The 27,381-nt window shown below is 43.4% G+C and overlaps 1 protein-coding gene across 4 annotated transcripts in view; it reads right to left on the reverse strand.

Annotated features, from left to right (window-relative positions):
* Nucleotides 1–27,381, reverse strand: part of INPP5A (inositol polyphosphate-5-phosphatase A) — a 191,643-nt gene that overhangs the window by 51,973 nt on the left and 112,289 nt on the right. For all 4 annotated transcript variants that reach the window (XM_053983614.1, XM_053983615.1, XM_053983616.1 and 1 more), the window contains exons 8-9: nt 24,003–24,122; nt 8,746–8,830 (exon numbers count right to left, since the gene is read on the reverse strand). In XM_053983614.1, the coding sequence (XP_053839589.1) occupies nt 8,746–8,830; nt 24,003–24,122 (205 nt within the window). The remainder of the gene's footprint in view (nt 1–8,745; nt 8,831–24,002; nt 24,123–27,381) is intronic.

A 27,381-nucleotide genomic window follows, 5' to 3' on the forward strand; every position in this document is an offset into this window, starting at 1 on the left:
GGGATTTTATAGCATTTTCCCAGGTGATATCCTGCCTCATTTGAGCTCTTAAGTTTCTATGCTAGAGATAAGCAAAAAAAACAATTAACAGGTGGCTTTATTAAAGTACTTATCACAGATTTTTACATTATGCATTATAATACTCCACTAAATTATTTAGACTACACCAGCCTAGATAAGAGTAACTTTAAAGTCCAGATATTATTACTGGTTGGTCATATGTGTGATTTTCCAGCCCCAGCTGCCCCGTGAGCCCCCTTGCCCTGCCTGAGGAGGGCTGGCTGCCAGTGCTTGAAGGTAAGCACGGGATGAACTGCTTCCCACGTTGTGACTCCCACATCCCCAGGGGATGAACTGCTTCCCACGTTGTGACTCCCACATCCCCACGGGATGAACTGCTGCCCACGTTGTGACTCCCACATCCCCACGGGATGAACTGCTGCCCACGTTGTGACTCCCACATCCCCACGGGATGAACTGCTGCCCACGTTGTGACTCCAATGCTCCCCATGGTACAGGGGCAAAACCCCGGGCATGTCAAAAAGTGACAAACACACTTCAGAGTGTCATCCAGCAGACACCAACCAGCCTCCTGCAGACAGACAAGCACTGTCACACCTGGGCAGGCTGCAGCAGCTACCTGCACCTGGCAACAGGACTGGACCAACTGCGAGCCATTGTTGAGCCCGTTTTTCCACGTGCACAAAGCCGCAGCCTCTGGAACTGCCAGCCCAGGGAAAGGTGCCAGGTGCCCTGCAGGTCCCTGTGCCAGGAGCTCACAGGCACCCCACGCCAGGTGCCCTGCAGGTCCCTGTGCCAGGAGCTCACAGGCACCCCATGCCAGGTGCCCTGCAGGTCCCTGTGCCAGGAGCTCACAGGCACCCCACGCCAGGTGCCCTGCAGGTCCCCGTGCCAGGAGCTCACAGGCACCCCACGCCAGGTGCCCTGCAGGTCCCTGTGCCAGGAGCTCACCCGCAGGAGCCTCCCGGCCCCGTGCCCTCCCTGCCCCACCGGGGTCGGGCACGCACAGCCCGCAGCCGCCGCCCGGCGCAGGATGCCCGTGCCGGCCGGCCCCGCCTGCCCGCAGGTGACGGCCGGCAGGTGCGAGGGCTGGGGACGGCGCTGCTGTCCCCGCTGTCCCCGCCGGCAGTGCCAGCCCAGGGCACAGCTGCCGCGCAGCGAGCGCGCCCTGCGCCGGCCGCACCGCGGGGCCGCCTCACAGACCGCGGCATTCATTAGCTTAATGACGCCCAGCCCTATCAGAAAGCACGAGATAACTGTATTTAATTTGTGTACGTTTTAATTACGGACCAGGCAGCGCCGAGTTTGATGAACGCATCATCTTTTCCGTTCTGCTTTGTCACCGCGCTTGTGTTAATTTGCATCGGAGGCCGCCGCGAGGCCCCGTTTGCACCGTGCCCTCCTTCACAGCACGACGCCGTCGGGACCTCTGCCTGCCGACAGCAGTGCCAGCCCTTCCCGCGGCCGCAAATTAAAAGCAGGTTTATGACCACATGCTCCGAGACCCTCTGGGGCCCCAGAGGAGGCAGCCAGAGAACAATCCATTCACTCATCTCTCCCCTTATCTATGATGGAAGTAGAAACAATTGGATCATTTAATTTACTGTTGCAACGGGGATATGGCTCATTGGCCCCTCGTTGTTTTGAAGATGGATTTAATTAACCTCCTATGAATCTTGCCAATACGTGTGGCACCATCAGTATGGAATGAAAGATGTCGAAAAATCAGCTGCAGGGTAATGAGCATTTCTCAAGCTTGCTCTGCTGAGAGGACTCACGGCTACAGAGCTTGGCCCCAGCAGAAAGCTGTGGAGCAGATTGAGTTAATACACTGCTGTGTGGCCTCTGGGAATCCAAGCTCGGGTTTGCCTTAGACTACTAAGAAGAGAGGTAATTGAATAATTCCTAGTAGCCACATGTACCTTTAACGCAGAGGCGATTTGCAATCACTGGAAAATAAATAATTGCAATTAACTAGACTATTAAGTAAATATATCCAGTCCCTCAGGGAAGTAATCTGCATGCTTTTATAAGTCTGGCTACAATATAAAACTCATCACAATGTCTGTGAGAGTAATTTATAATGAACATTTAGCAGGTGCCTCAGATGTGTTGCTGCGATTTACCTACATTAATAAAGCCCTCCTTATTAGACCTGAAGTTGTATGCATTTTAATTTAACATATCTTTCTTACACTTTCCTTTTACAAATGATGCTTTTTCCAGCATTCCCTAGAAACATTTGAGCTTGTAAAAAACATTAAAATTTTTATGAGATGAAGGTATTTACAGCAAACTGTTTGAGATTATAAAACCAATCCAGGATTTTACATTCTTTCCTAACTGGAATGAAAACATGATCTGAAACTTGTAAGCTATTGATTTATTCCATAATGTGCTGGTTTATCTCAGAAATAAAGTAATGTGTTTTTTCTCTTACAGAAATGGTTTAGTATCACTTTACTGCAGGAGGAAGGGGATGCTGTTACAGTTTTAAACTACCAGCCCTATGGAGCAGGACCTCCCGGAGCTCAGCACTTGGCCGTGAATTAAATGGTTGCACCTGGTAGCCCAAAGGGGTATGTGGGCACCTGCATGTTATCACTGCCCAGGAATTAACAGTCTGGTTTAGTTAGGAGTAGGGAGGCACAATGAGTATGCCCACAACTACATACACTTGCTTTATATGCCATGTCAGTATTTTTAATGCAATAGAACTTGACTGATTTCTCAAAGAATTAGTCAGAATTAAAAAAAAATAAAAAATATTGCTGTGTTTGTAACAACAAGACTGTGCAATTCTTTCATGCCCTTTTCCTGATGCATTCAAAGCATATTCTGCAATGTTATTTCGATTAAAAAATATATATACACACATACAAATATTTGCACCTGACAAGACAGCCAGGTGGTTGGTGGTGTATCCTGAATGCACGAGGAGAGCAAGAGCCTCATCCTGACAGGTGACCTGTTTCTGTCCAGGGAAGCACATCTGTACCAAGGAGGAGATAATTAACTCTCTACATCCATCCATCACCTGACTACCTCACTTGAATCAGCTTTTCAAATCAGTGATAATTGTCTAATTAACTATTAATCTTTTTCATGACAATTACTAATGGATCATTTGTTGGCTGGAGTTTGCAAAGATCCTTGTTAGTGTCCAATACATGGGATGAAACAAGTTCAACTTAAAATATTTCTTCATATTTGAGTAAAGAACTAAATTATTCAGATGTGAAAAGATGTTAATCGGCTTTTATTTTGAACAGGAGATGTTTGTTCCAAACAGAGCGAGTGATGTCTCAGAGGAAGAGGTCCCCGTTTTGCAGGCACACACTGTGGCAGTGCCAGGGTGCTCCTCTGCGTTCTGCTGGCACGAGCACGCTGGATAAAGGGATACCATGCCCCCACTGGCTTGTTCAGAATGAAAGACCACGTTGTGCCAAGACAGCGTGATCAAATGGAAATTATGTGATTCACTGCAGCATCAGCAACACAGTGGGAGCTAAAAAGAATGAAGTCGTTCCTATTTTATCAGATAATATAAAATCACATGGTCAGAGGTGGCAGAGAGGCACAGTGCAAGTGAATGACAGAGCCAGACATGTAAATTCTTATGAACAGTTATTACCTTTTAAAAAACATTTAATCAGCAATTCCAGTCCTGACTTATTAAAGGGCTGTTTGGCAGAAGTCTAGAAAGGAAATATTCTGGTTGGCTGTAACCCATGGAGCACACAGGGTGGGTGGACAAGGTTAATTCTGAGTTTTAAGATGAGGACATCACTTTTTTTTTCTGCAGATAGAGCTTGAAAGCTTTTTGTAGGCCAAAATGTCTGGAATCCTGAAATACTACTTCTGCTGCTACCTTTATAAATTTTCATATACGATACACTTAATCCCTCACCAGCTTACCAAGCTACCACCAATCTTAACAAGGCTTTAATAATGAAAATAATGGGTTTTTTTTCCTGGATACAAGGCAAGGCTGTGGTTTACCTTGAACAAATGGATTTTGTGATTAATGTGACTTTCTCCGAAAGCCTGACAAACTGAACTTGTTACTGAACTGCCGTTCTTGGGACTGAGGAGCACACAATTTTTGATTTTTTTGTCTTGGAAGTACAAGGTACTTTTCTAAGAGACTCCTGAATCAGCAGTCTCAGAAAGAGGGTTTTACTCCCAAACAGTCAAAATAAGCCCTTTTTATACTTTCCTATAATGGATGTATTGCATGAGGAAGACTTACAGTATGGAGTTTCAGTGCATAACTTTAAATATTAAAGTCATTCTCAGAGATTAATACAGATTGTTACTATGGCCAGCTGACTGAAAAAATACTCTTCCTTGGTCTAGACCCACCCAAAACACTTGAGTGGTGACTAAAACAGAGCAAGAGTGGTAAACTGGCTCACTGAGACAGAAGGAGAAATACTGCTCTGGACAAGCACAGCCACAGCTGGGAGCTGAGATACTTTGGGCTGGGGCAGGGTACAGGAGAGAAGCAGCTCCAAGTTCCAGCACAGTGCCTGGGCCAGCTGGAGTGGGAAATGTCTATTTAGCATCTTCTCTAACAAAGAAGAGGAAAGGGCGCCCTGCCTGTGGCAGCCCGTGCCTGGGAAGCCTCACACATGGAACGGGAGCAGTCACAGCCCTCCCTCTGCTCTGCCACAGCTCCCGGGGCCACACAGACACACAGGGCCAATTCTGCTTCCACACCTAAGCCAGCAAGTGTTTGTGGAGTTTACAGAATATAACAGATGCTACTAAGCTGTTTACATTAAAAAGAGAGGTAAAAGTGGAGATCAGAATGGCCTTAGACTCATCACAACATGAAACCCCATAAGCTCTGCAGCAGCCACCACAGCAGCGAAAATTAACTTACTCCTTCCATGTGGTCACTCACAGTCACTTAATTTCTCTAATTTCTCACCTGAAACAAAAATAACCTGACCTCCTCAGTTCTTGGTAAGAAACCCCCTCATTCATCCCTCTACAACCTCCTCTTCTTACTCTTAACGTGTTCAGAGATTTTAGTATCCTGGTTTTATGTGGGTAACAGCCAGATTATCTTATTTCAGACCTTTCAGGCATGTAACGTATTACCTTTTAAAGAACCAAAAGACTAACTCATAATAATTATTAAATTTCTGTAATATTCTTCAAGTTCAGCCTACAGTATGTCTCACTGCCGCTGCAGATTTCTTTGAAGTCACCTCATCAAATCTCCTTTCTACTGAATTTTAGAAGGCAATTTTCCAGAAACAGAAAAAGTACCTTTGTCACACATGGAATGATAAATTTTGGAGTGTACTTCTGGTAAGTGCAAAGATTACAGTGACCTGTGTTAGCTTTGAAAGGGGAGATCAGAATCTTTGAAAAAATTATAGGAAAGCTGTCTCCTACATGAAGACACATCACAAATCCATGTTTCTGTGAAATGCTGTGACAATACTTGTACTAGAGACACTGCAGAGAAGCTATAGACTAGAATTCAAAGTTGAACCAATATAAAAGTTTGCATATTTTTTAATATGTTACAAATACTTCCATATGTGCTGGGAATAGAGGTGCTGGAAGGTATCTGAAAACAGTGGGCAAATAATCAGAATACTGTAAAAAAAGTCTACCCAAAAAAATGTAGCATTTAAAAAAAAATCAGTAGGCAAAACTTTGAATTTAAACAGCAGCAAATCCTCAGCCACCTTTGCCAGTATAGGATTAAGTGAATTTACCTGGCTGTCAGACAGAAGACTCAGGTCTTACAGAACATCTTAGAGTGACCAAAACCCAAGGAAATGTAGATCTTTCTTCTGCAGTTACTGCCTTACTAAACACATTTTGTAACTACAAGGGTTATTTTTGCTGGCTGGAGCAGGGTGGTTTCCTCCAAAAGGCTGGACCCTAATGGAAGACTTTCTGAAAGTTCTACAATGATAAGCACTGTCATTCACCTTCCTCAAAGGGAGAGACTGGCCCCCCAGCTTGGCTCGTAGTCCCAGTGGGATGTGCTGGGACCTGGCCCCAGTGATGCTGCCCAGGCAGGTCAGGAACTGAGCAGCAAACACACCTGGAAAATTCACTGGTGCTACCTCAGCAACAGCACCTGGCATTGCCCATGTGCCAGTAACAACCTCCCCTTGGGTGACTCCAACTACAGGAAAGCAGATTTTCCTAGCAAGGAAATCAATGTGACTTTAAATTAAGGCTCCCAAAAGTGTTCAATACATTACATATTAATGATTTATAGTCTATTAATTATGAATTAATATGCACAACATTTTTTGCCTCTGATTTAGGACACTGCACATCAGGGTCTGGACTCTACATTCTGAACAGCTCTCAGATTCTCCCTTTGAATGGCTTAATTAGGAAGTTATTTACAAACACACTTTATTCTTTATGTCTGATGTAAGCACAGTCTGCATTTACACAAGTGTTGCTTGTAGCATCTCAGTGTTCAAGCATTCAGCAGCTGTGGTCTCAAGAGGGAATTCAAAAGGTCAGCAAGAAAAGCAGAGATAAATTTAGTAACGTACACAAAGATGACAGGTCAATGGATTAACCCTTACAATTCCCAGTATTAACTCCACGCTGAATACTCCAAAGAGTGGTTAATATCCATTTGCATGGGCACACGTTTAAATACCAGCAGGGACTGGGATAGCCCTTGGAGTGGGAGGTTCCCAGCTGAGCACAGGCTCACCCTGGGGCTGGCACTGAGCGCCTGGCACAGAAGCACCTCTGCCTGCTCTGGTTCCTGCTCTGCCAGCTGTACACGGCCGTGGTCACCCAGCTCCAGAAAAAGGCACGCTGGAGCCACACCCTTTACAAGCTACTTCCTGAGGTGATTTGGGCCTGCATCTTTAACACAGGCAGACCACCAAGTCCTGTCTAGTGCAATTTCCTCTAGAGGTGGCCTATAGCTCTTCCAAATTGTACATTAGGAACGGCTCTGTCACCCAGGAGGCAGCCCTTGCTGCCAGTGCTGTACACTATGAACTCCCTCAGGACTGTCCCGGTGCCTAGAGGCAGTCCCAGACACATCACACAACTGCTTCCTACAGCTTTGGGGCTGCTGACATACAGGTTTATAAACTACACCAAGTACAAAACACTACAAAACAAACTTACTGTGACTTTAGCTGTCCATGTATAAACTGGAAGTTTCTGAACCAACTTCAATTATGCTTAATTAACACTGCAGAGTGGCTGGGTGAAGTTCTGATTACTGGGCTATGCTACTTCTCAAAAAAAAAAAAACAGTAGAAAATCTGTATTATTCTAGTGCTTTGTACACTCACACAGGCTTGCATCTTAGGTAGGAAGAATGAGAACATGAATTTGATTCATCGTGCAATTGTACCTTTTGTGCTCACATGCAGCAACATGAACTGGTAGGGGTGAAACACCCCCAAAAATGAAGAGTACTGTGTCAGGCTCAGACACCTCTGGGCTCACCCTGCTTGCTCTGCAGCTCACTCAGTTTCCATCATTTGGGGTTACTGACACTGTTTTGTTTGATGGGATGAAACCGACAGACATAAATGTAGAAATCTTAATCTATTGGTACCAAAGCAAACAGCCTCTGCAGCTTCAGTCCTGCAGACTGCTGGCAGTATGTGAGGCAGGAAAAGCTTGGAGCACCCTTCATCAGTACTGAGTGCAGGAGGTAAGTCTGCTGCAGTGTGACTGACAGGGGCTCTCAGACAGCAACATCCTCAGTAATACCATCACACCACTGTGAAGAGAAGAGGCATAACAGCTCTCTGAAGTGATCACCATCAAGTGATCTCTGAACATTGATGATAACTATGGCAGCCACAGGGCAGCAGAGCAGGTTTTAACCCTTAACATATGCAGTATGAAGCTGCATATTCTGAATTAGTGACTTGACTTTCATTTCAACTATGCTTTAAGCTTCTTGGCTAACTGACTGCACTACAGAAAGGAGTCCAAGAAGTTATTAGTTTCATATGAAATGTTCTAACATCAAACTCCAGTTTTTCAATGGATGGACTACTCATCACGTAAGGAAGGAGAACAGCACTACACCTGAATGGGGGGGGATGCCAGCCTTTGGCACACAGGACATTTCCCACAGTTACATTTACAAAATAGAAACTTTTGGCTCAAAAGATACATGCCTACCCTCAAGGACACCAAAAAGACATTGTAGTACCTCAGAGAAGTAAAGTGCAAAAACCGTAAGATTAAACTGGTTTACAATCTGGGTGTTATTTCTGACACCACCTTACCTGGAGCTCTAGCATTCAGGTCGAGAAAAGAAAAAGGTTTAGTACATTGTTTTGGCTTTATACAAATCTCCTAGTCACCTTTGCACATCAAGATGCTACAGGCACAAAGGTCTGTACTGATGACTGCCTGTATGTTTAAAGTGTGGAGATCTATCACGGACATTTAGGAAATGCCTCTTGGTTTTCCTCAGAGTAGGAAGGTAATGCAGCACTTCCTCTGTTTGCAGGAAATTATTCTGATTCACTGTGAGCTATAAGGAGATGGCAGAAGTCACAGCCACACAATGTTAGATAGATACTTGTTGGACATTCCTGTTAGAAGTAGTCTTGCTCAAGTCTGATGTCAATATTAACATTACTTTGTAAAGTTACTTTTAGGTTTTCTACAGGAAAAAAAAAAAAAAAAAAAAGAGATAAATCAAACCGGGTAGGGTCTACAACAGAAGAAAAAGAGAAGTCCTACCTCTACTACTGCTTTGGCATCCAGTCTGAAGTTGAAATCTCCAAAGACAAAATATGAAACTTTCTCAAAACGCTGATCGATAATTCTGGAAAAAAATGAAAGCAGAATAATCCTGTCATTTGGCTTTACAAACATGCAAGAATATACAAAGATGCACACATTATCCTTAAGCACAGTCTCAGAAATAATTATTGGAACCATCAAAACTCACAGTTTATACTGGACCAATATATTAACCATATTTTTCGGTTGATTTTCTTTGCTTAGGCAATTTTATCTCCAGCCCCGGTACACCACTGCATCAGATTTCCCATGCCTGGCTGACAGAGCAAGCTGAGGAAAGCATATTTGCAGCAGTTCATGTAAATCTTGCAGAAGTGGCATTTGGGGATCATGGAAATCTTGCAGGTATCATGGAGGGCCTTCACATCTTGGAAAGTTTAAGGCTATAGCTTTGGGCTGGGCAGGTAAGAATTGGGAATGCTGAATTACCAGTGAGTTCAGAGCACATTTGAGATTACTGATATGTAAGCAATGTTACTGTGTTTTGGGGTACTTTGTGAACCACACAAGAAGTCACAGGGTTGGGGCAGACATCAATCATCCCACCTGAGAGACTGAGCATCCCTGAGGTTCCCAGACCTGCTACAGCTCTCTCAAGACAGCTCTCTGTGTTGCTCACAGCAGATTTTTGCTGAGGCTGTAGCTAACACCTAACAAGTACTTGCTCCAGCTGTGAAGATTGACTTTTCCTCAAGCCTTTGCTCAGTCCCACCCAGGGAGATATGGCATTACTATCCATCTTTCAAATCTTGTACTACTAAAAACTGTCATATTATTAGCTAATCTATTATTAGCAACAGTTGTAAGGTACTCTCAACAATAAACAATTTTACAGCTTCTTGGCATTTAGAAATCCACCAAGTCACAGTTATTTACAAACCAGGAATAAATATAATTCATCTCCTCTCATTGGCTGAGGAAGGCATGAAACACCCAAAACTCAGCTGCCACAGCCACAAAGAATTTATACAGACAAAATGCACAGAACCCCCCTGGGTGTGCAAGATGTGAGAACTAAGGAACGAATGCAGGCAATATCCTGTGAACATTCTGGGAATACATCAACATGTAAGCATTATGTCAGAAACTTCAGGTGAGCCTGGGCAGGGCCCACACGGACAGGTAAAGCACTACCCAGCAATGCTGCCCCATCAGGAGGTGATTGTTTCAGGTGGCTTTACAATTTCTAACGCATTACACCCATTTATTCCCAAAGCTATAAGGAAAGATGCAACATTGGATCTGTAATGAGATACTGCTTCTCCTCTGAAAACATCCCACAGTTTTTGTCAACAGTAATCTATTACATAAGGAATATTATTCTATGGAAAAAATTATGTGCATTGGGCCTAAGACACTGATCATTTGAAGAAAATCTCTTCCAAAGACTTATCTGTTTCCGCTATGAAAATCTCCAATCCTCCATTTAGCTGACAGATTATTGCAGGCACTGTTAATAAATACTGCCCACTGTCAGCTACCAGCGAGCCCTGAGAAAAACCTGTCACTCCTGACCTGCACAAAACATTAGTTTGATTAGTGCCCTCACGGAAAATTGAAGGAAAATGAGAACTTAAAAGTTAAACCATTTTCATTGCCACAGTTTGCTAAAAGTTAAACCATTTTCATTGCCACAGTTTGCTAACACTATCATTGCAGAATCAGATCTGCAACTTACACATCAGAACAAGACTTTGCTTTGCCAACTGTCCTGATTCAAGGATCAGCTTTAGCTCTGCTCATTGCCATTTACTGCTGACAGAGGAATGACAGATATTGCAGGAATGACATCAAGGTCCACTGAAGGCCTCTTGAAACAAATTTGGGTTATGAGAACCATGCCTGTGATTGAATTATGCAAAGACAGATTTTCCAAATAAACAGACTATTCAAAAAATAGTCTGTGAAAATGTCTCCAAACTGATGACTGAGCCAGCTGATTAGTCTGCGTCCAATCAATTAATGAAAACACAGCCATTTCGTAGTCCTGCACATTACCTGATTTAAATGTGATTTGCATACAAATCAATGCCAGCTCTACACTTGATAATTTTCTCCAGTTTCTCCCCTTGTAGCTTGTCTTGTTGGACATTTTAGAAAGAGTGTCTCATGATAGATTAAAGAGTCCAAATGTTACTTCTCCCAAATGATGCTCCAAGTGGCTTCTGACACATCTCTTTTCACAGGTGGTGAAATTAATTCAGGTGTACAAGAAAATTCACAACGGTGGCACAGCAAAGGATGCACACATTAATGTACCTACTAAGTGATGTGGGGTACCTAACAATGAAAATTCCTTTAAGTGACTCAACTTGATACATGTATGTAACCTAATGTCCTTGCCATTACTTACTATTAATAAGTGGAACTTACTATTAGTTCAAGAGTTCCCAAGTCTTAGACCTCTTTCAGCAGTTTGGAACCCTGATAGCTTTGTGCTGAAACACCTCCTGGTACCTAAAACAGCCCTGAATCAATGGCACAAGAACCATTTTCCTGACCGTGCTTTCAGAGTCAGACCCCAAGTGTGCAAAGGAGATGGCAATAAAGAAGAGTAGAGCCATGTCCCCTCCCCTGGGAACGTGCAGAAAAGCTGCCTTCACTGAGGGCAATGGGACAGAAATGGGGCACTGCAAACACAGCCAGTCTGGCCAGGGACACAGGGAAGGTGTTAAGACTGGGGTGAGAGCTAAACAGAAGTCCTCTGTTCCTTGTATTTCCATGTTCTAAGCCATAAAAATGTACAGATCAACATGTACAGGCAACTGAGAATTCAGAAGGCAAATTTTTTAAAAAAACAATGAGTGCTTGCAGAAAAACTAGGAAGGCTTCCAAATCTACGTCATTCTCCTTTGCTCTTTGTTTCTCAAAAATATCCTTCCTTTTACAACAAATCAAATAGTCCTTTAAAACTGCCACCATTGAAACACTCAATGAAGTGATAAATCTGAACCATATAAAAAGAATGGAGTCAGCCCATGTCACCAGTATAAATCCTATGGGTTTGGTGGCAGGACCCAGTGCCATTTCCTTTAACAACTTTTACCAGCTCATCCCAAAGGTTTCAGCACACCTGAAGGCTCTATTCCTGTACAGGTTTAGATAGCTTATGACAGAACAGGTGACTCAGTTCTTCACCACTGTACAAAAGGCACAGGTATTTCCCTTGCACAATTCTACATGGCAACACACACAACAAGTCCTCAATGCCCTGCTGTCCCTGCTGCTTCTTGTGACCTGTGCAAGGCCATCAGGAGCAGACAGGGGTTCAGAGCGGATCCAAAAGTCAAATGCAAATGAAACAGAAAACTTTTCCAACAGATGACAGCTAGCCCTTCCTTTCCAGAACAAGAAGTCTTCATTTTGAAAAGGGTGGAAGAACACATTCCCCACCTCATCCTTTGCTCTTGCTCCAAAAGGAATCACTTATAGGAAAAGATGTTTTTAACATTTTAAGACATACGAAAGAAAGATCTTTACTTCTGCACATTTTGGAAATCAATATAATAAATTGGCAAATCAATCAATGTAGCAAACTGGAAAATCAGCTACACTGGGAAAAAAGCATGCTCCCATCTGGGTTTACTGCTGTCCCTGGTAAACTTTAGAGCACACAACTATAAACACCACAGATGATGTCTCCTCTAGCAGTTCCAAAACCACAGAACTTGTAATTGCACAGAGAGTCCTCAATAACATATTCTTCATGTCCAGAACACATTACTTGAATTATATTGCCAGTTTCAAACACATTATACATTTTTAATTGATGGCACTACACTGAAATTTTTCTGCACTGAACATGTTAGTGTCTGTCTTCGCATCTTGTTGTATTTTGAGAAGTGGCAGACAAGTTGAATGAAAGAGCTGAAGAAATTTTAGCCATCACAGGGGAGTAAAAGAAGGAAACATTCAAGCAATTGTTACTTTCAAGTGGAGTTTACAGTCCAAGTTATCCCCATGCTGAAATGCTTTGATGAGTTAAATGCACAATTTGTACTTTTTTTTTAAGGAGTAAACTTGACTGTCACTGCAAATTAACACTAAATTACAGTTTCTTTGCTGCAAAATAAATACATATAATTCTTATTTTGGTCTACTAACTGCAATTTGGCTCACTCTGGGTATCAGCAAGAGCCTTACAGCCCAGAAAGAAGCTCCTGTGTTGCACTGGAGACATCCATGCTCTGCTGTGTCAGTCAGGCTTCCAGCAAACCTCGCTCCCTCAGCAAAGCCTTTGGCCTGGCAGACCCTGACACACTGTCCTGTGACAAAACCATCTGTTATTCTGGGGGCATCAGGTGAATTATGAGGAACCTCTGACCTCCCCAAGCTGTGCTGCTGACCAGCCTGGCCGGGATGGGAGCGGGGCTCGAGGGAGAGGTCACTCAAATGCCACGGCAGGAGCCTGTGCTCAGGGGCTGCTCTGGGAGCCTGGGTGCCCCAAATCCCTCTGCCATAAGGACAGACCTCCCAGCTTGGGTGGCAGTGCCAGCTGTGCTGACTGTGAAGGCAAAGTTTTCTCAAAGCCACTTAGGAAATGTCAGATCCCTACCAAGACTAAAATAAGGAAGAGAGAGGGGCTCCTCTTCTCAATACTACTGGAAATCTGGGCCTATTTAATTAATTTCAGTTGCTACACATAACAGGCTTCAGTGCAGTCCTAAAGTGAACAATCGTGTGTTATTAGAATCCCTGAAATACTTTTGCAATATATTTTAAAGTACTCATTGTAGTAGCTAAAAATAAGGTTACTTGATGAAATGCACCTCTTTTATAAATGCTGTATGGGGCACTGCATACATACTTCAAAGCACGGAAATTCAGCCAGAAAATTATAGAATCAGCTCCCCCTTTCTTTCATACTTTTCGCCCTCCTATACTGTCCCCCCTTCACAGACTGGAGAAGACAAGGAAGCAGTTAAATATCAGCAATTTGGTCATGGAATAGAGCAGCTGAACATGATTCAGTGTGACAAGAGGCACTGTGATTTGGCTAAACCATTTCTCAGGGCACTTTGTAAGGAGGATCAGGAGCATTATTCCTTTAATAGCCATGTCGAATGCAATAGCCAGCTGGGTTTTGTCCCAGACCAAGGTATCAGCATCAGGTCAGAAGGTAACATTCTGTTTACACGATTATTTCCTAAAGCACTTATCTTCTCCTCGGTGTGAAAGTTGACTTTTCTGTTTGTAAGGAGGCCTAAAGAATTGAGGGAATGGGAAAAATTAGCTACACTGAGCTGGAGCTGAATGGCATTAGGTGGGAGGTCTGAGAAAGGCTGCAGCGACGCTCAGCAGGACACCTTATTAGCCGCGTCATCGCAGTTCATTCAGGCAAGCCATACCAGTGTCACCAGCATTCCCACACAAAGACAAAGTTCTTCACACAGTCTATAAACATGCCTCCCTGGCCAATTCATCCTAACTTGACACTGCTGAAAAAGAGGGGCTTGAGGGTTTTGGGTTTTTTTAAACACAACAATAACATAACAAAACAAAACAAAAACCGTGCAGCTCTGCCAAGCAGGCTGAATGGGGGAGAAGGAGGGACACTGTCACATTTCTTGGGAAGGAACAATTCAAAGGTCAAGTCATATTTTATTCAGTGAGCAAATTTTTCTAATAACTAAATGTATTTAAGATAAATACCAGCTGATATGAGCTGTTCCATCTTTCTTGAACGATTTCTAGGGTAAGACACTATCTCTCCACAACCTATTTTTTTCAGTGCATCATCTGCACATGGGAGTTACAGACACAAAAGCTTTTACAAAGGACAGAGAACCAAAGAATGGTTTGGGTAGGAAGGGACCTTAACATATGAGTGCCTATATAAAATGTCCTCTCCTAACTGAAGGAGTACAAGGATCACAACTAACACACCAAGACAAGAGGATCAGCTCACTCCTTGTGTGACATCATTTCTCAGGGCAAACTCACTGGTTTACTGCTGACCTGTGCAGAGCTTGGAGACATGGGTTCTGTGTGGAGTTGGTGCAGCAGAAGCAGTGCCGGGCTGTGTCCCCACAGGCTGTGCCCCCACAGGGTCATGGAAATCCCTGAAAATCCTCTCTCCCAGTGGGTGAAGTGCTCAGGGCACCCGTGGGGCACTCGCTGTGCACAGCACAGGCGCCCGGACCCTCGCCCTGTCCATGGCAGGAGCGACTGTGCCGAAGGCATCACCAGCTCACCTCCCCTGTCCAGGCAGGATCTCAATCCAACAGGGAACGTTCAGAAAATGGCTTGGCCATCCTGTTGGCAGAAGCCAAGAGCTGGCTGGGAGGTGGCAGGTGACCGATGGATAACAAGGTCATACACACCTTCTCCACGGATCTATGGTGCCAGAGGTAGTAACAGCTCCTGCAGTGACTTCTGGTGGAAAGTTAAGGAACGACAGCACTGTCTCCTGCTACAGCCGCGTCCAGGAACTGAAGATCAAGAGGATGGAAATAATACTACGTTTTGACTTACACCAACCCAGATCATTCAGATTTCTGCTGTTCCTATCTGCATTGCTTTTTCTTTATTAAAGTTTTAGTCAGAGATCAGCTAAAACAACACCTGCACCTTGAGAACTGGTCCCCTCCAGCAGAGGTTTCAGAGATAGCTTTGAAAGAGAACCCTGTCCTCTCCTGTGTATCACTCCCTTCTGCAGCTCCAATAGTGCTCAGCTTGCACACTTTTGCAATTTCAAATACACATTTAGTGACAAAGTCCAGAAAAATCCACATTAATTCCGAGTACAAGTTACCTGCTGACTGATAGTTTAAGTGTGCCTCAAAAGCCATAATGGAAGTGCCTTCATTGGCATGCCCAAGGTGGTGTAGTGCTGTCATTAAAAAGATAAAGTTTATAATATTTTTGTGCTTCGTTCTTTCTGATATAATGGCTAAAACCTATTAATAACACCAAAATATCTCAAAAGGTCAAGCACCATACAGCAAGATGAAGGGAATTGTCAAGAAGCTTAGGCAATCATCTTAGCACTCAAGACATTTGCCAGGGCTGTTTAACTAATATGTGATGTTCACTTTTAATTTCAATATAGTGCCATTTGGGCAAAAATGTTGTATTTTTTAATTAATTACAATGTCAGCAGCTATTAAGATTAAAAGAAAGACCACATCAATAATAAATACTTAATCCAAAGAAAGGATTACAAGAAGAGCAATAAAAATCAATTTTTAGAGCTGGAAAATTGTGACTTTTTCCTCACTTGACTGGTATTTTCATTATATTGACAAACCCATGATCTTACCTGACACTGACATTCGCCTAATGAAATAGCAGCCCTGGATAATGATGTAAGGACTTGTCAATTCCTCTACAGGACAACACAGCACTACAACACCGGCCTTACCATACAAAGAAATTTTCACGCTCTTCAGCTGATACAAGAGAAAACTACAAGAAGAAACCAGAGAAATGGTATGTATTTTTGGATCTTTGCTTTATCATGGAATATTAACATCCTTCCACATAGTTTCTGAGCTCTTCAGTGCTGGTGACACTTGTTGCTCAGCAGACAACAGGTAACTGCCCTATCTTTCTGCATGAAGCCCAAGACATCCCAATTCTTGTTTTTTGTTCTGCAGGGCTCAAATGTGGGGAGCAAAGCCAAATCCTGCGGTCACTTAGTGTCAAAAGCACAAACAGTGGGACAGAAATAACCAGGACATGTGGCAACAGGATACTGATCCATTGTTAAGCTGACAAAAATACTTTTGGTGACAGATTTAGAGTAACTCAGACTAAAGACACTGTCAGTCCTAAACAGCTCATTGATAGGAACGGCAGTGCGATGGTTAAGGAATTTTGCCAGATTTGGGTCTCACTAGGCCTACAAGAAGCATCTTTTCCAGCTCATCTCCTGTGATGGCTGTATGGGCAGCAGAAGGTGACAGGACACAAGCCATGTCACCCACAGCCAGCTGCCAGTGATGGGGACCTGCAGGCTCCACCGTCAGGACTGAGTAACAGCTGGGCTCAGGGCAACTGTGAATTTGAAATAAACCCAAACGTTTCTAGAAAAGGACAATGCAAATGGCTCAGACCCAGAAAGAATTCACTAACAAAGGACTAAACAATGCTCGATGCTGAGAACAGCTCCTGAGCAACCAATTTTACATTATCCCTTTGAAAATCACACTACAGTGGAGCACCAAGAGCTAAGAGAGGGAACAAAAAAGGGGTGAGGACAGAAACGTTTGAAGTGCTAAAGAGAAGGGAACAACCCTCTTTCTAAAGAGCACGGTGATCAAGACAGTTAAGAGCTGTCAACATTAAGTTTGAACAATGAAAATCCTAGGGATATAAAAGCAGCAGGACCCATTTCCTAGTTGGAGTGAGAAGCTTGCTCATCTTGGCTGCATCTTAAACCCTGCACTGATGAAATGAAGATAAGGAAGCTCCACAACAGGTGAGGCAGCCACACCAACTGCCCTACCCAGCCCTGAACTGGGTCTGCCCAGCCAGCCACATCCTCTCCAGCTTCTGCACAGGCAGAGCAGTGGCTGGAAGCGCTGTCCCTCCCATCTGAGCATTTTCCTGTTAGGGATGATCCGAATCTTTCCAGGACATGGAACGCGGGATGCAGAGCCCACAACCTCCTCCCACCGTGCTCCCACCTTATCGGAGTCAAAATCTTCAAGGTGGCTACTTGGCCTGGTGCCCACAGGCTCCAGCGGGAACAGAATGGGGCTCTTTCAACCATTCTCCGTTTTATCAGCTCACAGCCAGCATTGTAAATAAAATCACAATAGCAATTTATTTTCATTTCTCTGCAAATGAATAAGAATTGGATCAACAGCCCATATAGATTCTCTTTAATTGAATCACAGCTATTTGAGAAGATACGGCTATAGGATAGGAGATTTGAAAAGGCACAGACCACAATGGATGCTGATGTCAGTGTCACCTTTAGCTGGACACTAATGACTTATCTTCATCCAGCTCCAGGCTCTTTAAGGAACAAATTACAGTAAAGACAGAAGTATAACGCAATGAGAATGTGCAGAGTGTGTCACATTCTCATATAAAGCCATTTTCTGAGCAAAATCAAGCAGGCAACAAGTTACTTGCAGTAATTTCTTTTTTAAGAGGCATTCTCTTTTCTCGTATCACATATTTAATTACACATGCTCTCCCAGGAGAGGGACTGTTGCAGCAAACCCAACCTTGCCTGTGCTTACAGCACTTACATTCTGCTAGAAAGACTCAGCAGCCAACAGGGCAGCTCCAGGAGATCCTGTTAATGGAAAACAGGCAAAAAGGAGTAAAGCCCTTGGGAAGATGAGGCGGAGGCTCTGAGTGCCACAAGACTGCCATGATCCACATCCACACTGCAGGACAGGGACTGTGGGCAAGCAACTGACTAAAACCTCTCCAGGAACCCTCAGAGCTTTAACTGCAGCATTTCTTCTGAAAGAGCCTCAATTCTATTCACACTGGCCAGGTACAGCAAAAAGTGGCTTAGTGCATCTACTCCACTTTTTATTTAACTGACACCTTTCTCTGTGATACCTGCAAGTATCTAAAGTTCTGAATTTGATTTCAGAATTTCGCTTTCAAACCTGGTACTGTTCACACAGATTTAGCACAAGAGAAACATCAGAAATTTACCATTTGAATAATGAATACTGAAAATTTATTATAACGTGCTCAGTTTATAATGCAAAAAAAAAAAAAAAAAAAAAAAAAAAGCCCCAAATGCTGAAAACAACAGCATAAGGGCAAAGTTAGCGATTAGGATGACCAAAAATTATCATTCACTTAGTACAGAACTATTATTGTGTCCTTCAAATTATACTAGTGTATGCTTTCCATTAGAATGCATACCAGTACAAAAATGTTTTCCTGCTAAAAATACAACCTAAGTAAAATTCACAATGTGTCTGTGCAGAGAAGGAGGACACGAGCTGAGTTTTTGACAACTGCATCAAAGATGCCAAAGCTCAAGCCAGCAGAAAAACAAGGAGCAAGGAAAAGTGACTTTGGCTGTATTTGACAGGCTGAAAGTAACAAGACAATTTTGCTGGATTTACTCTTTAAAGAGCATATTATCCAAACACGCTAATTTTGAGAGCACTTAACCTTCCTTTAAAGGGGAGAATGACTGAATATTAATGAGCTGAGCTTCGGGTGTTTAATGAAAAGCTATCGATTTGAATGTGATCCAGGGGTTTAAACCTTTGTTAGAAGACATTTGGCTGGAAGGTTTATTTGCCCTGAGAGTGCTTTCTATCTGAATACACAGAAATTTCACTATGCATTTGAAGACTCATGTTAAAATCACTGTGGCAAAAAACAAATAAAGTAAAAACAAAACCAAACCAAAACAAAAAATCCCAAGCCCTCCTAAAAGCGAGCTGCTTTGAGGATCTTCCCAAATGACCCAGATCTTTAGAGCAAAGTTTTCCTTTGCCTAGAAACTAAGTGGCTTTTCTTTTGCTCATTCAGCTGCTAGTTCTGGGAAAAGCCCAAAGAGAAACATTTAGATTGGAGGGGTCTTTGAGAAGAGGTGACAGTTGACTGATGAGCATCCATAAAATGACAAAGAATAGTTGTGTGGAGCCGGTGCATCACATCGCCTCTCCCTGGGAAACTAATTGCTCTGAATTGTTAATAGTAACATTATTTTTCTGGCAATCATTTCTTTTCAATACTCAAAATCAGCATGAAACAGCTCCTTTGACCGGACATAAAAGTTAAATGTCCCAATGTTGATCAAATTAACTTCAGCTATGTGACAATGGACTATATTTGTGAGAAAATAATGAAGGGCACAAAGAGAAGCTTTATGCTAAGATTTCACAGTTGTAATGTAAAAATGTTTCTGTTGAACTAGGCCAGGGAACATTTCAATAGGAAAACAGAAGAGCACTGTCACTTTCATTAAAAAAAAACCACACTCATTTTATGGCTCTCAATGCTTGAGATAATTTCAGGAAGTTTAGATGGCTGGCACACCAAGAGCCAGGGATCAGGCTAACACCTCACGTCCTGTCCTTCCCAAACTCTCCTTCCCACTCTTGAAGGGCCCCATCCTGCAGCTTTTTCCTCATTCCCCAGACTAGGTATTGCATTCATACACTTTTCCCCATCAAATGGCTACAGAACATGACTAATATGCCAATATAGTTAATTAATATGAAATATGCACAAGCATTAGTCACAACAGATGCATGAAAAATTAAACCAAAATGTAAACTATTTTCCTCTCTTACTCTCACAAATAGCTTATACCCTCCAACTTCAGAAAATACAAAAAAAACAAGTATCATGCAAATAGGGCTAACTGTATGTGGGAATTATCAAAAATGGTCTTTGAAGAATTCCCCCCCCCCCCCCCCCCAAAATATAAAGCAGATGTTCTTACCTCATTTTAAAGCAAATTCAGTTTTGACTGTAGACCTGTGCCTACCTAGAACAACATAACTGACTTCTGGGGGCTCAGTTTGGGTTTACACTGGTGCTGACAGAGACTCATTACACACCTCAATTTTCTACATACACACTGTATATGTATTTGTAAAGTTACAAGCAAATATTTATTTAACAACAGTGTGATTCCAATTCTCTTGGTCTTTAAAGCAACAATCCGACACCACATCTTCTCCCCTGCTAAATGGCAAATATTAAATGCAATCTGGCTCAGCACATACCAGTGAGCTGCCTTTAAAAGTGTTCTTTCCATTTAACTGATTTTAATGCTATTAAAGCTAAATCACTTTAGGATTAACTTTATTAAAGCAGAAGCTTTATTAAAGCTAGAAGAACAAACCCTTCTACTCCTCAAACATGCTATTAGGATTACTAACGGATTTCCCCAGGAGAAAACTTTTAGCACAACTTTGTATCATTCCCCCAATGCTTTTTCCTTGGTTTTCCCCCACCCTCCCCCTGCTCAGCAACGCTGTGATGTTGCACAGCGTTTTTCGTATGCGTTAACACTTTGTGGCTAAAATAATTTTAGAAATACCATCTTCCCTGGCAATCTGAACAGTTAAACTGATCCATTTTAGCTTTATTTGCAAACCCTCTTCTGGTTTGCATCCTGAACTCCTGTGGTAGCTGTTGCCCAGATAAAAGGCTGTACATAACTCATGTTTATGAAGATGCAGCGTGAACACAACTGAGCTTTCACTGAGTCCCACAGTGACCCAAATCAACTGTGAGAAGGTGTTTCTGTTTCATTCAGTGAAGGTTTAGCTCAATAAACTGTTTTCCTTCTCAGCATTGTTCACTGGGTTTGAACTGCATCGCTGTTAAATGCTCTTTAGCAGTTTAAAGGCTTTAAAGGAAAAGACTTATCAGTCTCTGTTTTTAACAGCACTAAATCTGCATTATTAGTTCATGCAGATAAGGGGATTTGAAAGCTCAGCTTGAAACCTCTCTCTTTCTGTATTTATCTGACACTGCATAGTTCCAGTAGCTCAGCTGGAAATGTAGATCTATGAAGCTTTAAAGAGAGATTAAAGCCAAGAAAAGAAGTACTTTTCCCCCTATAGCTGCTCTCACTTTCCCTTTTCCTGCTGTCTGAGGGAGTGCTGGGGGACAATGGCCAAAGATGGTTCCCAAAGCCCCTGAATGGGGACACTGTTGGTGGCAGCATTCATTCAAAGTAAGCTTCAGTGTATTGTCCTCCCCAATCAGCAGATCAGAATAGAGTGTGCTGGTGGCTGCCAAAAGGTTAGTCCTGCCGATGAAAGGGGCTTCCCATTATTCACTGGCTACAGAACTCCCCCTTTGTGCCGCCAGCCCCTCACCGCACTGTGGAGGTCCGGATCTGCGGCTGGCTGCTCCCTCAAAATGAACAATTCATCCACGGCGAGCTTGCTGTGCCACTGTGCAACCCGAAATCGAAGGGCTCCTTTTCTAAGGACGGAGTTGGGGCAGTTTTTGGCAGTGTCACATTTTAATGATATACCATCGTGACATCCCTGACCCACAGCTGACACTAATACTGCAGCCTTATTACCTTACCCTTGCCAGGGCATCGTGGGAGGTCCAAAGCCAAAATTAGCTAATGAAGCACACTGTACGCTGCAAACAAGTGTGCAATAAGTAATGCAAAAGGTTTGCACAGGTTTCCCTCACGCAAAGCATTAGAAAAGGAAAAGAGACCAATGGAGCCAAGCAAAAATGAAAAAAAACCCCATACTGGTCTATGCAACAGAACTCAAGAATATGCACCCAGACTGCACGAGATCCTAATCTTCCTGAGTCCCTATTCTGTACATCAGGGATCTTACATATATATATATATATATATATATGCTATCTGTGCAAACATTCCAATCACCTCCAGCATTTTCAAGTGGTTTGAGCAGGTTTTGCAAATGATACAAGAGAAAGGCAATAGTGGCTTTTTCCTGTTCACCCTTGGGTCATCCCAAAGGTGAAATTCCTGTTTGGAGAAATTCCTGCTTAGCCCCCTGCTGGGGGAAAGGCAGTCTCTACCTACCCGCCCTTCAGGACAGAAAACCCAATGAAAGGAAAGAAAATTGAGAAAGAACATGACTGGAAAGGTGTTGACACGTCACTGCAACATTTCAAAACCTTTTCAGTGAAAAGCTATACAGGAAAAAATGGCAACGAGATATTTTCCAACACATAAACTGCTTTGTTCAGGAGTGTCTGTAACTTCCAGGCTGCTGCCAGAGAGAGCAAGAGGACAGGGATGCCTGTGGACAGGATCCCTTATGGCTCTGCCGTGCACAGGGAGCGATGCCAGGCAGCAGAGGGGCAGCAGCCTGCTTTGGGCAGTGGCTGTCCATGGGGCCAGGCTTGTGCAAGGGGCTGGCCCTGGCCAGCGGTGTGGCCTCAGCCAAAGGCTGTGGGGAGCAGCGGGATGGGGCTCAGCACCCCTGGCTGGGCTGGGACCCCCATTCCTCACCCTGAGGCAGGACAGAGGTGACACTGCCCAGGTGGCACTGGCCAGGGAACAGCAGCAGTGGTCCCAGGCTCACTGGGGGTCCTGGTGAAGAGTCCTCTGAACCCAGCACCCTGGCCCATGGCCACTGGCTGCTGGACAGCAGGGCTCGGGGCAGGAGCAGCACACAAAGTGCTCTGGTTCTGCATTCCCTCCAGCTCAGCAGTTTGTTTTAAGCTCCCCACTGTGCCGTGGATTGCCGTGTGTGCCACGGCTGCTCTGGAAGGGACACGTTACAGCTCTGTTTCTCAGGCAAACATGAATCTGGCTGGAGAAATACTTGTTTACTCTGCCAACACACCGATGCCCACACAGAAACATTCTTTTCTTACTCAAGAGAAAGCGGTCTTCTTCCTCACTTTATAATTAAGGCAGCTGTAAATTTCTGGGTATTTTTTGGGACTCCTCTCTATTGCACCACTCATCAGATGAGCCAGATCTGTAATACCACTCCAGCCCACAGGGCTGCTAACACCAGTGGTGACCATACACAAATGCTGTGCTGCTGCAGAGATGAGCAGCCTGCTGCACCCAGCTGGTGTGGAGGGACCCACAAGGAGAGGCTGAAAGACCTGGGTTTGTTCAGGTTGCAGGAAAGTTGTCTACATGAGGACTCTGCTGGCTTTACCTGTTTGGTAGTTACAGAGAGGAAAAAGCCAGACTTTGCTCAGCAGTGCATGCCAAAAGATCCAGGTGATGGACACAAACCACTTTGAGGAAAATTCTGTCTGGATGATAGGGACAGAAAGTTTCACAGTGAGGGCTGTTGAACACAGCAATGTGTGGCCCAGAGGAGCTACAAACCACCCTGCTGGAGCTACTTAAAGCTCAGCTGGACAAGCCGTTGAAGCCAGCCCTGCTCTGAACAGGGGGATGAATAAGGGACTTCCAGAGGTCGCTTCCAACTGGAATTATTCTGTTATTCTGTGACTGAAGATGCACTTGAATGCACTTCATTAGAGCTCACATAGTCTAAAAATAAGCTAATCTACCTAACACATTTAGAAAATAAGCGTGGTTCCTACTCTGCAATTCTGGTGACTTCAGAGTGGTTCCCTGAGATCAGCTATTTGGCTTTAAAGAACAAGTGTCAAAGTGATCTGTAACCAGCACTGTCTAGAAAACTCTGGCAAGCAGTAACCCGTTTCAGGTGACAGAATAAAACCTTCTACATTTCTGAGTGTGCCATTTGAAACATCCTTCATTTGCTGCTTATGAACACAGAGATTGAAAGAGGCCAGGAAAGGCTAATACATACCTATCAAGCACATAGCCAAGAGCCTTATGCCGTATTCCTGAGTAAACCGATGGGCTTGTTTCCCAAGCAATTAAATTGGAAGCATCATGGAAAAGATGAATGTTTACCAAGTCAAAGGCACTATGACAAAAAAAGGAAAAAAATAAAATGATTCAGGATAAAAGAAAAAAAACACCATTTGTTGCATCAGCAAAGCATTCAACACAGCACTTACTGTATTCACACTTATGTTACCTTAGTATTTACTCACAAGAACTGTGCAGATTAAGCTATCATAATCAGAAAACTGTCAGACTGCCATCAAGCTTACAGCTCATCCAGAGATAAGACTCCATCAAATCTTTTGCATGAAGGATGTATAACATGAAAATGAAAAGCTATTTGCCAGTTACAATTCCAGAAATCAGGCAGTACCCTTTCACTAAAATATTTTTAAAACAAAATTAAATGTGTAAACAAACAACTTCCAGTTTCAAAGCTGCAGCTAAGTGTCAAGTAGAACTGTGGCTTTGCAATAAACAACACGAAAAGGTACTGAGAGGAGAATGTTACTGACATAAAAGATTAAATCACATCACTGTGACTCCTTATCTGTCCCGGTGCGGAGAATGCTGGGACAGCAGCAGTCAACACACACCACTTCCAGCTGGGAAGAGGATCCCTGCTGCTTCCCTCGGCCCATGCCTGTGAGGCCACAGAAGCACAGATTTGTTTGGCCAAAGAAGCCCCCTGAGCCTGCCTGCAGCCTGGCAGCGAGCGCATGGACAGGCTCTGGCTGAGACAGGCACCAAGCAGAAAGCCCAGGCTATGCTCAGGGAGGTTTCCCAGACCATGGCAGAGCTGGAATGGACCTGGACACAGCAATAATGGCAGTGAGAACAGCGAGAGCACGGTCAGACACAGGCCACTCAGCACAAAGGGCTCTGCCAGACATCCTGGTGAAAATCTCTGGCTCCAGGGAGCAGCACATCCTGTCCAGTGAACCCACACTGATGGAGAGCAGTCCCACTAACCTTCTTATAAAGAGATAATGATCACAGAACCACAAAACATGACAGCTTGAGACATCCAGTCCTGTCTGTCTGAAGGACAAACAGAAAAAATCCCTGTAGGACAGGAAGGGTCCCACGTCACCAGCTCACCTGATGTGTAAAGCTACCTATAACCCAGCCCCAAATGTCTAAAACATGCCTGTTCTTAAAATTTACTGATAAAGGACTTTCCACCTGCAACTTCCTTGTCCTTAAACTCAGATTTTCATCATATTACCTATTCTCCTGCACATTAAACTGATTTCTGCCCCTTCTGCAGGGCTGACAGCAACCAGTTTCCCTGCTGTGGCCACCCAAGTTTCTCACCCCCTAGCCAAACTCTTCCACCATTCCTGACTCTGCTGTCCTCTTTCCAGCATACCTAGAGCAAGCACTGAAAGCCTAACAGAACACTCTATCACAGGCCTTGGCAGCACTCAAATAATTACTGTGCCTTCTCCCCTCGTGTCCTTCACAGCATTACCTATTAGCACATCTCAGTAAGATAATAATGATCCATATTCAATTCCTTCTCCCTTGATCCTTTTCTGCAGCAGGGGTAATGAGTCAGTTATTCCCAAAATAGTATTGGTGCTTTTAAATTCTCCTCTCGAAGTGCAGTGCTCTGCATTTCCCTGTCATCTTCCAGGGAATACTTCCTCGAGAATATCAAAATTATTCTGCTTGCTGATTCTGACCACTGATACACTTGCAAACATTCCTAAGCTTGGTGCCCTACCTTAAATGTTGTAAGTGCATTCTCTACTCCATTCTGGCTAGCAAATATGAACTACATATGTAAACTATATTTAAGACTGTAATGCATTCAGTGCACTACCTTGCACCTGCTAAAACACTGAGAACTACTGGAATAGAAACAAACACCTTCACCTTAGTCAAGATACTAAAAAACCCCACAAAATGAAAGTACATGAATTATGTAGTTCTCTTTCATTTTTTGCATAATATGAAAACCTATGAGTGCCCAAGGATTCTTTAGTTCTTTGTCCACACTAAAGGTAAGTTAATGAAAAATAATGGATTAGAAAAATCTGGATTCACAGAAAAACTCCATGGAGGCAGACCACTGAAGAAAAAGGACAGTTCTCTGAAGTCGGCTAAGGTCACTTTTCTGGATTTTTGGGAGCCCCTGTTTTTGGCATGAGATACATTCTGTGACAATGTGTTCCTAGGTAGGGAAAAGGAATAGCTCCCTTCAAGGACTCACACAGAAATACTAACAACAAGTGCCTGGGCTCTATTTTTATTGACCTATTAGAATGTAGAAATGCATCGATCAAAAGTCATGATTTATGGAATTGGTTTTCATGATTATGGGGAGAACTTTGTTCATATGCACAGAGACTGGGTGCAAACACTCATCACACCCTGAAAAGTCACATTATGCTCTCAGACTTCCTTAGGTGAATTTTATAACCCCCTGTATTTCCCATAGCATTTCACTTTCATTCTTCAGAAATTGTAAATAGTAACTTGCCCCTTCAACTTCCCATTAGAAACATCTGAGACCTTGCTAGATCATGTGGATTATAATTGCAAATTACTCCAGACAGAACTACCACCATGGCTCAGCTCATTACAGACTAGGAGAAGCTGTGAGGCTCCTCACCCTCACTGCCCAACATACCCTTGGCAGACACTCACCCAAACATCCCCCCTACAGCCAAGGACTGTCCTTTTTTAATACCCCCCACAAGAAAACATTACATTTAAATCTGTCTCTGAAGAACCTTTTTTTTCTTGGAAAGGCCTAAAAATAAATTAATGTTGTTTTTTCAGCAGAGAGGAAATCCCAGAGGACAGAAGAGACAGAACCTAAGGAAGTCATGATGCAAGAGCAGTCCAGATTAGCATCTGATTGATGTTAACACCCACTTCTGCAATTATCTAGTGCTGGAATCACACCCCATGCATATGCATCTGTAAAAATTAACATGAACCTACATTATCACACAACTGCCTGCCCAATTTCTGGGTCAGAAGTCCATAAAAGGAATAAACCTGGTACCTTTTCTGTTTTCACAGACTGCTTAATTAAATAAACATGCTTATGCCAACAAAGCCAGAACACTGTTCAGTACTCAGAAGTCAGCCTATGTGAATATTCATGAGATTTCAAAATCAAGCTTTCAATTGTAAGATGTGAAACAACCACATGAGGAAGCAAAAAGTGTTTAATGTTCAGGTACATGTACATGACTATAATATAAGTAAGCAGTAAAGAGCAAAACTGTGACTACATGGTAAAAAAGCAAGGTCAGATTTCCAGGCAGGCTCAGAGAAATCTGAAGGAGCGCCCGTGGAACAAGCTCTTTCTGCAGAAGCCC

The sequence above is a fragment of the Vidua macroura genome, chromosome 8 (genome assembly GCF_024509145.1).
Source record: "Vidua macroura isolate BioBank_ID:100142 chromosome 8, ASM2450914v1, whole genome shotgun sequence".
Taxonomy (NCBI): Eukaryota; Metazoa; Chordata; class Aves; order Passeriformes; family Viduidae; genus Vidua; species Vidua macroura.